This window comes from Orbicella faveolata, unplaced genomic scaffold (assembly GCF_042242905.1).
Source record: "Orbicella faveolata isolate gen_17 unplaced genomic scaffold, um_ofav_v1 contig_26, whole genome shotgun sequence".
NCBI classification, from domain to species: Eukaryota; Metazoa; Cnidaria; class Anthozoa; order Scleractinia; family Merulinidae; genus Orbicella; species Orbicella faveolata.
In genome coordinates this window covers 16,788,430-16,802,790 of record NW_028301554.1, presented here as the reverse complement: position 1 = coordinate 16,802,790, position 14,361 = coordinate 16,788,430, and the positions used below count along the sequence as shown (strand labels likewise).

The 14,361-nt window shown below is 39.2% G+C and overlaps 1 protein-coding gene across 15 annotated transcripts in view; it reads left to right on the top strand.

Annotated features, from left to right (window-relative positions):
- LOC110043018 (neuropeptide FF receptor 1-like) overlaps positions 1-13,163 on the top strand; it is a 46,134-nt gene extending 32,971 nt beyond the window's left edge. For 10 of the 15 annotated variants that reach the window (XM_089295431.1, XM_020748681.2, XM_020748754.2 and 7 more), the window contains 4 exons: positions 3,562-3,717; positions 6,859-7,050; positions 10,630-11,121; positions 11,758-13,163. In XM_089295431.1, coding sequence (XP_089151557.1) covers positions 3,579-3,717; positions 6,859-7,050; positions 10,630-11,121; positions 11,758-11,996 — 1,062 coding nt within the window. In that variant the 5' untranslated portion in view covers positions 3,562-3,578 and the 3' untranslated portion in view covers positions 11,997-13,163. Of the gene's footprint in view, positions 1-850; positions 2,218-2,245; positions 3,151-3,185; positions 3,405-3,515; positions 3,718-5,229; positions 5,834-6,858; positions 7,051-10,629; positions 11,122-11,757 lie in introns of those variants that run through there. The other 5 variants (XM_020748456.2, XM_020749107.2, XM_020749181.2 and 2 more) reach the window with 5 other exon arrangements.
- Positions 13,164-14,361: the final 1,198 nt, after the last annotated feature.

Here is a 14,361-nt window from a genome sequence, read left to right as displayed (position 1 = left end):
CTCGCCTCATCCTGTTTAAAGATTTGGGTCAACAAGAAAAGCCATTCCGAACCGTCGAAACGTATATCCGGCAATAAGTTCATTTCGTGATGTTAACCGTCGAGTTTTTTTTCATAGTATTAGTAAGCCAGTGAAGACTTTTAAATTAATGTATCCCGAGCGGGTTTCCTGCGGATTGATACTGATGAGTGACAAACTAATTGCTAGATTTTTAGTGTTGTGAATCCCCTTTTAAAATTAACAAAGAAGTTTAAAACTTGCTAGTCCTGAGTTTTCTTCTGGTCACGTTTATCACTGCAGGCGCTATAAATTTCTTTTTGGATTGGGGAACCTTATAATCTCCTTTGCGGTCTTCTTTTTATAGTTATCAATTGTTTTAAGAAAGTGAGTAAAGGTGCTTCAGTTCTTTTTCTGTGAAGATAAAATGATATTTTAATTTCTCTTTTAAAGCTGGTTAGCGTGGTGTTGTTCAGAAAGGTTAACGTAAGGACAAATAGTCGAATTTAACTGTTTTAGTTCTTAGACTACTTCTAATTCGGGCAGAAACAAGATTATCTTTAATCAGAACCGAAACTGGCGGTTTATTGCAATAAGAAAGACTGCTTTGAAAAATTAACAGAGGAAAAGGAGCAAAAACAGAAAGGAGGAGTTTTACTGTCCTTAAACAATTGTCTTACATTGTACAAAGCCAAGTTCATGGGTTTATTTTTGGAACACTTGTCAGTTACGCGACATAAATAAAGCACTTAAAAGTCTAGACTTACACTAGTCGACACTGTACACCCAACTAACAACCCACGCTCGTACTTTTTCAAATGAGTATTGGGTTGAAAAAGATACACCTGTGGCTACTGACGAAGTACAATAACTTTCGAATGAATGTTCGCAGGTGCTATAACGGTTATGTATCCATTCTGAGTTCAGGGTCTTTTTGTAGTCACGCCGCCAGCAGGAGGCCTACAATTTCAGATAACGGGCCCGATTCATACATGTCACATTGCCCTAAGGCCCCGACCACTCTAATGCGTTTTCGGATGAAAACGCATTGTTTTTGATGCGTTTTCGCCTATCGTCCACACTAAAAAGACCGAAGACGCTGATGAAAACGGAGACTTTCGAAGACGGTTTCAAAGTTGAAGCCTTTTGAAAACGCTCTGTTTCTAGTGTGGATGGGTAAAATTGTGCCGAAAAAAGCGTTATACAGGTACACTGTCATTTCCATCAGCGTTTTCGGGCGTTTTAATGTAGACGATAGGCAAAAACGTATCAAAAAGTATCCGTTTTCGAATGAAAACGAATTAGTGTGGACATGTGAAAAAAAGCAACGAAAAACGAAAACGCTAGTGTGGTCGAACTGAAAATATTGCTTCGTTTTCTTTGAGACGAAAACGGCTACTTTTAAAAATGCATTAGTGTGGTCGGGGTCTAAGCTTAGAGAATAGTGGATTTTTGAACTCGTAACATGTTTTATTTCACGATCAGTCCTTTATCAGTACTCGTCATTGATCATACATCCAAACTCTTTCTAAAGAAAACAAAATGTTATTTAATTTTAAGCGGAAATTACCACCAATATGGTCGACTTCGATCGTGTTGCCTTTGCAAATTTTGCTGTTCCTTTCTCTAAATGTTCGCGGATTAATCAAAGCGTGGAGGTGGTTTAGAAGCACAATAAAACAATTCAAGTCATGTTCATATCGATCGACCCCGCTGGCCTTCGCACTTCATGACGTACTGTGATAGACTTCATTTCAACGAAAAGGATCATATTTTGCTCTCGTGGCGCCTTCGCGAGTGACGCAGGTTGATCTTTTTGCCTATTTGTCAAATCAGAGGCGTTAAAAGCAGTTATGAAGAGGTTTTTGGAACGTCGTACAGTAAAATCCCGTGACGTGAGTGTGACGTATCAACTGATCCGCTTCAGCACGTTTTGGTTTTTCTTATCGTACCGAGGTGCAAACCCCGTCGGAAGTCAGTTTATTTTCTGGAAGGTGCATGTGTTTGTTTAATTATTTGAATATTCCGGTTCAACAATTTTCCGGACAGTGTTTACCAGCTACGCATGGCCAACAATTACATAAAACCGCCCTCTCAAGTGGAAGGTACTCAAACAGTTTATTTTAGGGAGAAAATAGAGATAGCACTTTCCCAACGAGGGTAATAAGGAATCATAAAGGCACAAGGAACACTGAAGAGAACGTAAGGAAACGAAACAAGGTACCGGAACTTATAAATGATATAGCAGTGCCGCTAAAATTTATCTGTTTAAAAAGTCAACAAGTGAACGAGGTAATCAGTTGTTTTGTGTAAAATACAGTGAAGCCTGACTCTTGCCTATAGAGTTTAAGATAAATGTTTTGTCTAAATTGATGTTTAAACGAAAACAATTAATGCTAAACACTCCGTAAAAACGCCCAGTATCGAGTTATTAGTAATTATTTACAGATCCAAGTTTTTAAACCAAAACCAGAATGTAGTTTGGTTGTCGCCTATGCGTTATGTCCTCATTTGTGCTATAGTAAAAAAACAACCAGAGACGCAAAACCTCTTCCTTTGTCTTGAAAACGCTTTATATTCAAGACAGATTAAGGTCATTGTAACGTAACTTCTGTTTTGCAGTCAAATGCAAATCGCAGTTTCTCACTCAATACAGCGTTCAAGAAAACCACTTGAGAGGCAATGTGTAATTTTAGTCAAAAGCATTCGAGTTATTATCTCGAATTTGTTGAATTGTTCTCTGTGCGAAACGTAGAGCGGGCAGTTTCGTGAACAGACTCAAGCGCTTTTGCAGTGGCCAGTGTTTGCTGTTTTCACACTGTGCTCGGTATTTGCAATAAGAAAGACATTACAAAAGAAATGATGGAGCGTTTTCTTTGCCCCCTGTTATGACGTCACGGTGTTTGGCACATTTCTCGCTAAGACAACTCGGAGTGAGAGTAAAAAGTCAGCTTACAGGATGAACACATTGTTATTAAGATAGCCCATACTCCTGCCAAAAGGGTCAAAGATTCAACTAGGCTGAGGTGCGACGTTTGAGCCTAGCATTAGACGAAGACCGGCTTCTTTCGATCTTCTTAATACCCGCTGTACAGTAATCAGATTTCCTAGTTGATCGTCGAAGCACGCTCCTCCCTACGCAAGTAAATTTTGGTATGTAACTCTGCGTCAATCACCTGCCATCGACTTGTTGTATGTTGGGTTTGTGATCAAAAGAATCGCATGTAAACGCTTGTCAACAGATTGATGAGAAGAAAAATGATGGGGCGTCCTGTTACACGCAAAGCTGAGTGCAGTTCAAGTCCGATAATCAGTCACACATGGTGCCTGCAAATGTGACTTTTCTTTTGCCTTTGGTTAAAACCGCTATCAAACACGTCAAGTTGAGCTTATGAGCGAGTAACATGGTAGAAGTAATTTAATACACATGTCTTAGCGAAGTGACATTCCTTGATTAAACAAAATCTTACTCAGGTCACGTTTCTTGTGATGACCCAGTGTTTATGTGTCTCTGGTCAGGAAATGATTAGCTAATGAAGCTATTGTCTGTTGCCGTTCAAACAGAGCTCGTCGCCTTGAAGATGGATTTCACTTCCACTATCGCAGCAAAGAACATCAGCAATGTGTCAACCACAGCGCCACCGCCTGTAGGCGGATTGTACGATCCACTATGGGCCATCGTACTACGCTGGACTATAGGAGGCATTATAGTTCTTGTGGGTAAGTTAACCAAAGTTAACAAGTTTAATAGCACTCTTGGCGTTTTGCCGACTTGTATCCGAAAAAGTTTTAAAATTCAGAAAGTTACCAACAGTTTGACTGCATCAGATGCTTTGCTCTTTCATAACACAGACTCGTGCCACATCCAAAAATGTAGATAAGTTGAAAATAACATGCAAATCTTTGTCTAAGGGCTTATTAGAAGCAAACAATCTAAACTACACGAGTTTTAGTTCCGTGTGGGTACTAGGGTAGCCCACAACAAATCCTTTCCTGTTTAAAGATCCAACGGAGTGTTAGGTAGGATTAATAAATTATAAAACTTTAAGCCGATCAGTTCGTATCTTTTTATAAAAAGCTATGGCTTGAGCCATGGTGCTAAGCCGTTAAGCTATCTGATCAAGTCACGTTTGTTTTAAGCCTATTTATTCGACAGTGTCACAGAAGTAGACCGAGGCAATTGTTCTCCTCCTCTGCTCTTTTCTTATCAAAAGCGGAAAGTAGCCATTTGGATGATTGTGAATTCTAACTGAGAAACTTATATTTAATTATCGGCATGGGGTCAAACAGTTAACTAGCCCGGTGTTCCAAGCGGTTTAGTTGGGAGCACCGCGAGAAACAGCGGATAGAAAAAACAGAAGATCAGGAGTTATACTTGTTTAAACTGAAAATATCTTTCCTCACGTTTAAAATTCCTTAACTTCTCTCTCTTCCGTGGACATGATTTGAATCTTATTTCCACGGCTACACGTGAACAGCGTGAAGCACTTAAAAACAAAGCAAAATTGTCAAAGACACAGAAGAGAACGCTTAGCTGGCCATAAAAAACGAAACCTTGTGTCATTTGCTGATCAGCCATGTATCTGATAAAGGTGTAGAAATACAACGTTTCCTTGTTTAGATTTTTTCAGCATAGAACAATTTTAGAAACGCTAAGGAGAGTTCAGTCCGCCGTGCTTTTTGGAACGTAGTAAATGCTACACCGCATTCCACTCGCTCCATCAGTTTGTTAGCCTTTTAAAATGTGATAATTAAGTACTAACTGCGTTGAAAGCATTAACAGTACCGCAAAGAGAGACAGAAAGTGAAAGAGGTCCATTAGGACAACAAAAGATTTCTGCATTTTAATTAAAATTTTCCAAACTTCTTGTTTTTATGTCTCGAAGTGTATTCAATGTTATGAAACTGACGTTTCCATTTAACCCTGGTCGTAACCTTGGCCGTTCCCTGACCCTCGTAATTATTGCCAAAATGCAAATTGCTTTCGTAGAAGTAAATTTGAAGCCATATCTTCGACCAACGTGTGTAAAAAATAATCTTTGCATACTAATATTGACCCTAAAGTGGAGAAATCACGGTGACAAAGTACTCAAAGGGTGAATCAAACTTTGTACATCACTCGTGTGCTTAATGCTGCGTTTACATTTGAGCTTTTACCAAGGTAAACAGTTACTAAGGTCAAGCTACTTAACCTTGGTACATTCGTCCAGTGTTTATACCGGCTCAAATAACTCAAGTTCGCGTGCGCTGCATTATCAACGTCATGAAATCGAACTTGGACGAGGATTCCACCGCAGTGAAACAGGAGCAAACTGAGGTGCCATCATTTTCTTCGGCGAGGACCTCATTCCATAATATTGCGGAGAAAATTCAGCTGCTTGATCATATCCAGAGTATGCATGGATACGTTGTATATGCAGCATCCTCCCCGCCTGATGGCAAAATATATCGACAATAATTACACAACATAGGATCGAAGTTTGTCTAGAGAAAGCTGTAAATAATACTGAGAATGAAAACTACGAAGCTCTCTTTTACGTGACGGATTGCTCGCTGTAAGAAGATAGATCCAGTCTTTCCACGTTATCTGCCATGATCGCCCAGTCAAAACTGGAAAAGAAACGCTTTGTCGACAATCGCTCAATCTGCTCACCGCGGGAAGTGATATATTACGCCGCCACAAGCGGATATATCTGTCATCTTGACCTTGGTTACCAACTGTAACCATGCCTGATCACAGGGTAATTACAACTTTTACCTCGGTTAAATCGCTTTTGTCTTTTGCGGCATTTACCAAAGTATCAGTTGGCGTTTACACACGGAAAATGTTACCTAGGTAAGTAAACTCTGGTACCTAGGTAAACCGTTCAAGTCTAAACACAGCATAAGTAAATTTCATGGATCTGTTACGGAGAACAAAAGGGGCAGAAAGGATAACAATGTCTGCATGGTGCCAGACCATAAGTAAACGAGGTGTTGATTGTTAATCGATTCACTTTGTTTAAACAACAAATATTTATTTTCAGAAAATATTGCAAAACATTTTAGTTCCTTATGAAATGATAAAAATAGTCCTGAACGAACGCGGAGATTGCGGAAATTCATCGCACATCTGCGTCTTGCAAGCATACAATTACAAATGAATTTAAAAATTAGTATCTCGGCCGCAGTCATTTTATCGTCAGTCGTAGATGCTGTGAAAACTAGTTAAAAGTTAAATTAACATCAAAAATATATACTGCAGGCGTTTAAGTGTAAAACCGCCCTTCCATGCAACAGTAATCTCCAAAGGTAAATGTTTAAAATTATTGTTACAATTTGATCATAGAATGCACAGACTCTTGCATATATCTCAGGCAGGAGCCTTTCTCAAGTAGCTTGTGAACAGGCTCCGGCTAACAGAAGGGTCTGACCGCGGCTGAAGGGGCTGAGAAGGAGCTGTCCTCGACTAGAGAGACTGTTCTTCTATCCTCTTTCTTCCCGCATTCTCTTCGCCTCTTCCTCGACTAGAGAACCTATTCACAGCAAACATGTCTGGGGTTTCTGTAACGCCTTAGGAGTTCACAGTATATTTTAATTAGTTCTATTAATTGACTGTCAACCATCATTATTCTGCATGGCCGCCTGTCAGCTTGACAGTATATATAGGCATTGATAATGAAGCCGAATTATACATCGCTCATATGTTTTTTCAGTTCAATCGACAGTTGTAATAGAGATTTGTACTTGTTAATTAGTTTTCTTGTTCTTTGGGGAAAACACTTTTAATCTAAACTGTTTGTTTTTAGGAGGGCTCGAATTGTAATCGTTCAGTAGTCTTCCGTTGCAATAATACATCTTTGTTTTTCTTTTCCTATTCAGGGTCCGTTGGCAATGTTATGGTTTGCGCTGTGGTGTATAAGAACCAAAGAATGCAGACAGCCATGAACCTGTTTCTTGTGAATTTGGCAGTGTGGGATATACTTGTGTGCTTATTCAACATTCCGTTCACATTGATTTACAATCAGTTAAAGTCTTGGCCTTTTGGACTCTTCTGGTGCAAGACAATGCCGAGTAAGTAATGTCCGTTAGTTCAAGTATAACATAATGAATGAGTTGCCAGTAATCGGATACCCGTGTTTACGCAAAGAACTCTGGGATCGTCAGGGGGCAAACATTGGAAGTCGCTAGAAGGAAATGTATGGCGAAAAAGTTGTTTCGATGCCCAAAAACATGGTTTTGGGGAGAGATCAACGTTTTTTTGCCGTTGTTTTATCGCGAATGGATTTTGGCAATGTTGATACATCGAAAATGGAAGTTTTTGTTTGAATAACCGTGAAATAAGTGATAAAATGTACCGATAAACTCCCTTTTGCTTGCGTGAGGTTTATTGTGAAATACATTGAAGAGAATATTGAAAATTTCAATACACGCCTGATCTCGAGAGGCTACCCGGAGCAAATGGTAGAAAAGACCCTCCGAGAAGTTAAATATTAAGACAGAAAAGAAGCTCTAAAACAGAAATCGAAAATTGCAGGAGGAACTACTACCCTTTGTGTCGGGCAATTTCACTCAACTGTCAATACCAAACTTTGGAAAGCATAATCACGCACAGATGGCACTTTTAAATACAAATGCTCAGAGATATATTCAAGGAGCCACCCTTGATCTGTTATAGAAAAGGAAAATCACTGAAATACGTGCTTGTAAAAGCAAAACAAAGGCTTTGAGCAACACAGTAGCCACACAGCATGAGTCGCGTGGACTCATTTGTCATTAAATCAACCCCAGACAGTACAGTGATCGCCACCGGGCTTATTTCCAGTATTATTTGTATGATTGAGCTCTCAAATAAGCCAAAAGTAGCCTGTCCACGACTTAAAAGGCTTTACTGGGTTATTTCCTCTCGATTTATATCTAATTAACTTTGTAATATTTTCAGACCATTACGCGATGTAAGTTTCACAATAAACCTCACGCAAGCAACGGAGTTTATCGGTAGATTTTGTCACATATTTCACGGTTATTCAAACAAAAACTTACATATTCCACATATCAACATTGTCCAAATCCATTCGCGATAAAAACGACGGCGAAAAAGCGTTGATCTCTCTCAAAAGTCGTTTTCTTGTACCTCGAAACAACTTTTCGCCATACATTTCCTTCTAGCGACTAGCAATGTTTGCCCCCTGACGATCCCAGAGTTCTTCGCGCAAACATGGGTATCCGATTACTGGCAACTCATTCATTCGTTACGTAATATCCAGTTTGTTTTCTTTCATGAAGTCACATACTCAAGAAAGGAACTGTAATCGATTGGTTGTCTGAATTTCGCTGCTCAGCTTGCAGAACAAAAGTGGGAAGGGGCACAGATAATGTACCATTTAACATTTTACGAACAATCTTAAGCCTTTCTAATTAGCCCTTGACAGTTTGCTTTAGTGTGTTTTTCATGAAATCGCGTATTTGTTAAATTTATGCACTTTTATATAGGGACAAATAAATACCGACGTTTTGCATGCTTGCACCCACATTTGGCAGGTACCGATAACCATTTAACATTTTGCGAACAATTTTGAACTTTTGTAATAAGACCTTGACGCTTAACAGTTAGCTTTGGTGTTTTTTTTCTTTTTTTTTTGAAACCGTACGCATTTGATAACTTAATGCACTTTTCATTAGGGGCAAATAAACACCGTCGGTTCGCATGCTTGCACCCACGTTCGGCAGTTACCATTTAGCATTTCACGAGCAGTTTTGAGCCTTTCTAATAAAACCTTTACGCCTAACAGTTCGCTTTGGTGTGATTTTTTGAAACCGTATTTGTTAACTTATGTATGCACTTTCTCATTAACCGCAAATAAATACCGACGTTTCGCATGTTTGCACCCACATTCGGCAGGTCAGCACGGTCAGATCTCCTTTCAGACAAGAGAGATATCAAAAGGGGCTTATTGAACAGACATAATGTAAAGTTCCTTGTCAGTGGTCTGTTTTAAGAACGCGATAACCAGTAACTGTTTTCCCGTAATGTACTTAAAACTAGCTACGAGTCCTACGATTTGTGACATTTATGCTTTGCGCTATGCTTTGCGCTATAGTGTTGTGGTATCCGCCCCAATTTTGCCAGTATGCAATTAATGACGTTCCAAGACAAAAGGTTGTGTTTGTTGACACAGAGAGCCTCTTTCTCTATCATTTGTGTATATTATCAGTTCTAATGGCAGCGATTTACCAGACTGAAATCTTATCAGTCAACAACAGACCACATTAGTAAGGAGTGACCATAGCTGTTAAAGAGATTAATTGGCTTTGAAACTCACCAAGAATACGCTACTCTGTTCATATCCATCGATCTTTTAGCTTCTACCGCGGGCCTTGATTGCTTGTAAATGTTACTTTCCGTTAAGAGCCAGTGAGTATTCAATAGAACGACGAAAAGATTCGAAAAACAAGAGGCTTTGATTAGTTAGGTGAAACGAATAAAATCATATAGAAAAGGGAATAAATGGAAAAAATGCGGATCAAGGCATAAACGATTTTATCCGATTGTGGATACTGCTGGAAATCATGTTTTGCAAGCGCATACCTAACATTTTTTTTGACAACGACGAGATTTCTTTTACATTCTGCAATTTACTCAGCAAATGTTTTCAGTAGTTTCACTGAATCAAAGTCGAAATATCCTCTAGATGATTTCTTTAAGATAAAGTGAATTCAGTAACACGGCTAGAAACGCGAAGATGGTGTAATTTAAAAAGCTTATCAAGAATTTAAGTTGATTTCAAGTACCTCAGCACTAATCCCTCCCAATCCGTAGTCAAGCCTTCACCCATCCTTTTTGGTTTATTGTTACTTTGTAGGGTTTTTTTTCTTGACTATTTGCTTGTAGCTAATCTTCGACTTGAACTCGGAGTAACATTGTACAACGCAAAAATATACAAACTAGAAGACTGACGGCTGGCCCAATGAGAATTTTTATGCTTTCAAGTTTAAGGAGCTTTTCAACCTAGAAATAGCCTGCCACCACTTCAGCTAGTGTTAATTTACTAACTCGAGGGTACATGTATTTAAATAGGAAGTATGCTATCGTTACTTATCTGTCTTTATCGTCACTTGAGTACGCAGTTAAAACGACCGTTGTTTCAGGGATAGGGAGCCTTAGACACACTGAACACTTTGTTGCTCGTTTAATGTGTCAGTTACGAGAATCTGAAGTTGCATCTGAAAGGACCAGCAGCGACCACTTCGAGGAAATACACTTCAAATAAACGCAGACCGAAATTGGGGTTTAATTTCTACGGATAATCAATATCCCATTACTGGGAAAAGGGGTAAAGGGAACCGTAAAGACAATTTTAAAAAGTGAAGAAGAAAAAACTTTGGAAGACTTTCACATAATGCGAAATAAAAGCACTGATGTAAAATTCAATGGAAAGTATATTTGAGTAAAACTGCACCTATATCAAGTATTCCTGTTAGCTCTTGCTCGTAGTCGATTACACTCCATATTCCTGTTACCTGTCTGATAAACAATGTGAGGAAATGATATATTGATCATTATTGTTCCAAGGTATGATCATCCTAATCTCACGAAGCCGGTCGTTTTCCGGTTCAGCTGGTTTTTACTCACCACATTGTATTTTTGTTTAGCCTTGCAGGTTATGAATCTCAGTGCATCTACTGGTTCGCTGGTAGCCATCACCATTGAACGTTATCGTGCAATCTGCCTTCCATTCACACCACCCCTGTCAAAATTTCAAGCGAAGCTAATAATAGCAGTCGTTTCAATGACCTCCTTTCTGGTCGCCCTGCCTGAAGTGGGGGCTTACCAGCTAGGTCCACCATTTGGCTGCGGGGAATTTTTCCCAACCCCAACTCTAAGAAAGGCATATTCGCTTCTTCTCTTCCTGGCCTGCTACCTGTTACCGCTGTTGTTTATTGCCCCAGCTTACACAAGGATGATCTATAAATTATGGAACGACCGAGACGAAAACTCTCCAGGCAGTGGAGTGTCCGAGGATCCCAAAAACAGTAAAAGAAAACGAAACGTTCTCAAGATGATGGTCATTGTTGTCGTATGTTATGCTATTTGTATGATGCCTACGTATGCCATGTTCCTGTGGCTTGACTTCGGTTTAACAGGTAAATAAAAGATCATAATATGAAAAAAAATTATAAAGCTATTTTAGTTGAGCTTATTTCTTCTTGATGTGAAATCTTTGAAGAATTTTGAATTACAAGTGCAAAAAGAGAAGCCACATCAACAACAAAAACAACGACTGCTCCTCGCCTTTTTTTGCTGTTTTGAAAAGGTGATGATCACGCTCTGAAATGCTGAGACTTTCAGTAACTGTTAATCAGACACTTAGATGTGCCAACTGCTACATTTTTGACAGAATTTCTCGATTTCTGTTTTTGAGTTTTCATGGGTAGCATTAATGTCAGAATAAGTTGTTTTAAGATCCATTATCATTTAGATTAACTTCCATCGACTTACTTTTTTCCTGACTCAGTCTTGAGAAAATAGCGAACTCCATAATCATGTCATGTCAACGGTGTCCGTTGATAGAACGAAAATCCCAAAGAACGGGGCACTTCCCCACCATACACTACATTGGAGCATAATGTTGTACATCTGCTGAACTAGAGAACTAGAGAGTAATTTGTCATTCACAAGATCGCATTAGAAATTCAACATGTGTAAAATACATTGTGAGTCAAGGTTTCTAATTCTTAAATGTTTTTTTTTTTTTTTTTTGTATCCACTATTTTTTCTAGGAGATCCACCGTTTTACTTCTTTACACTACTTGGTTTTACGCAGATCGTAAATTTCTTCAACAGCTGTGTAAACCCTATCATTTACTGGTGCCTTAGTGATCAGTTCTCTAAAGGATTCAAGAAAATTTTACGGTGCCACAAATTCGGTTCATGGACTAGACAACATTCGTCTACGTCGTCATCTGAGCCAAACGTTCAATCTGCTGCTAATCCCAACACTGTACCCACAAAAGTATGACGTGAGGGTGAGACACAATGAATAGGGGCTGCACGAAGATGGTTGTCTAGTTAGTTCAACGTGAACGTTGTAGAACGGCAGCGTCAATTCTCCATGGCGTTTACATTGAGAATGTGACAGGAATCCGAATCAGCATAGAGCTGGTCGAGCACTCTACCGGCAAGGATTTATACTGTAACAAGCATGTGACAAAATGTAACGGTGTTGTTTCACACAACGCTGGAAACTTCTGAAACCGTCGCCAAGTTACAAGAGATCTACATTGCAGTGGACTACAGTTGGAGCAGGATTTGGAAGGACAGAAATAACAGTAATACGCTCTTTGAGCCAATTCTCTATTTTCCAACTGCCCATAATTCACTCTGTTTGCTCCCCAAATTTTGCATAAACTATTGTTGTGAAATGCTCTTGGGAATATGCAGACCTCCCAAGAGTATTTGACAACAATGGTTTATACAAAATTTGGGGGGCAAACAGAGTGAATTAAGGCCAATTGGAAGAATAGAAGAATAGAGAATGCAAAGGCAAAGACTTTAATTTGCAGCTGAGTGTACGACGAAAGTTAAGATTGGGAATCCTGTGATCCGAAAAACGCGTAAGAACAAAACGGTTTTACGGTTGGAAGAGGGCTTAGCACTTGATGATGGATACATATTTTATGCCCGACATAATGGTGTCAAGCTGTGTCAGAACTCCGGTACTGACGTTACTGGGGAATAGGCGGGCTCTAACTACCGATATAAACCGTGAATGCATGGCCACCTATGCTCGCCAAAAAGCCGTACCAAAGAGGGCAAAGTTGAAGCTATACCTACATATTTTAGAAGAAAGAGTCAAATTATTAGTTGGTTATTGCTTCGATGCGCACCCTAAACTGAACAATCCCTCTAGCTGGACAAAGTTTTAGTTACTTAGGCAAAAACAAAAATATGTTAACGTTCGAATAACAAGAAAGGAATAAAAACTGAGTGAGCGTCCAAAGTTAAGATAACGAAAAACTAGCAGTAATGCCCTAGTTGTATATATATATCGCAGTTTAAACTGAATACTCTGTTATTTTAAGCTATTTTCGTACTTTTATTTAGTATTTTGGCGAATAGCGCCTTGTACATGTATATATTTAGCATCTCCGCAAATAAAGAACAATAACCTATTCGAAATCAATAATTTCTTGATTCTCGGTTCCAGAGGTACGTTTAACTGCTAGCAGTCGGTCTTTTCTCTTATAGCGTCATACAAGTATTAATACACTCTTTTCATTGAGATTTTCGAAAATTTTAAGAATATTTTAAGAATAAACCCGAGGCTGAGATCTTGAAAATAACATAATTTCGTGTGATGAAAATTTGTAAATATAATATAATTATCTGATTATATGTTTTTAACTAAACCGTATAAAATTCTACCTTTGTCTAAACGGCACAACAAGCCAAAAAGCATCAAAAACAGCACTAGCCGCATGTTCGATGCTTAGAACAATTCTGCAAGAAGTTCTGTGTGTCATATCAAGCTTTATTCCCTGCAGACTGGCTCTAAAATTACTTTACGCCATCAAAACAAATAAACCCGAAATGTCATATGCTGTATTTAATCTAAGAATTTTCACAAGAATATTATCAGCCTGAAATTAAATTTAAAGAAAGTGTACGCAAAAGGGTGGTACGGATAAGAAGAGGTTAGGGAGAGACGAGCTTTTCGTCTTGTGAGTGCTGCGTCCACGTCTCGTCTCAGTGTCTTCTAGTCTGATAATCCCTGCCTGATTTCTAGAGAAAAATAGACTGCCAGCTGTCTAGAACGAAGGAGAGAAGTCTTCATGCGTACTTCCCTAGCACGAACTTTGTGTAATCTACATGTAGCGTCCGCAGTTCACAATCTCCTCGCAGGCTATAGACTTGCCCACAGGTCGAGCAACGAAAGCCGAACTCGGAGAGCAAGAAATATCTGCGACGCCCAAAACTTGAGAACGAAGAGCGCGAGGCGGAGAAGCGTAAGCTCGACCTTCGCACTACTCAGCGAAGGACTTGAGGAAGTCTACTCGCAAGCGCAATTGGCCTCGTCACCTTTTAACTTAATTAAACCAGTAGTGACAAGGAGAGTTTCGTGACCGATCCTATCAACCTGCAGATGCCTTTATGCTTTTACGTAGCGTGGTTTTGCCTCCCCACTAAGATGCTTCAGCTAAATGCTCTATTTTTCCGGCTAATGGCGCTCGGTTTACCCAGTAAAGACGACTAAAATGCTTGGATAATGCTTATGATTTATACACATGCTTATTGTATCAGTTTTAACGCTTTTACAATTTAAAAATATACCAGCAGGGGTTTCATTGAATGACATGTTAAGCAGGATGGCAATTGGTTTTTAC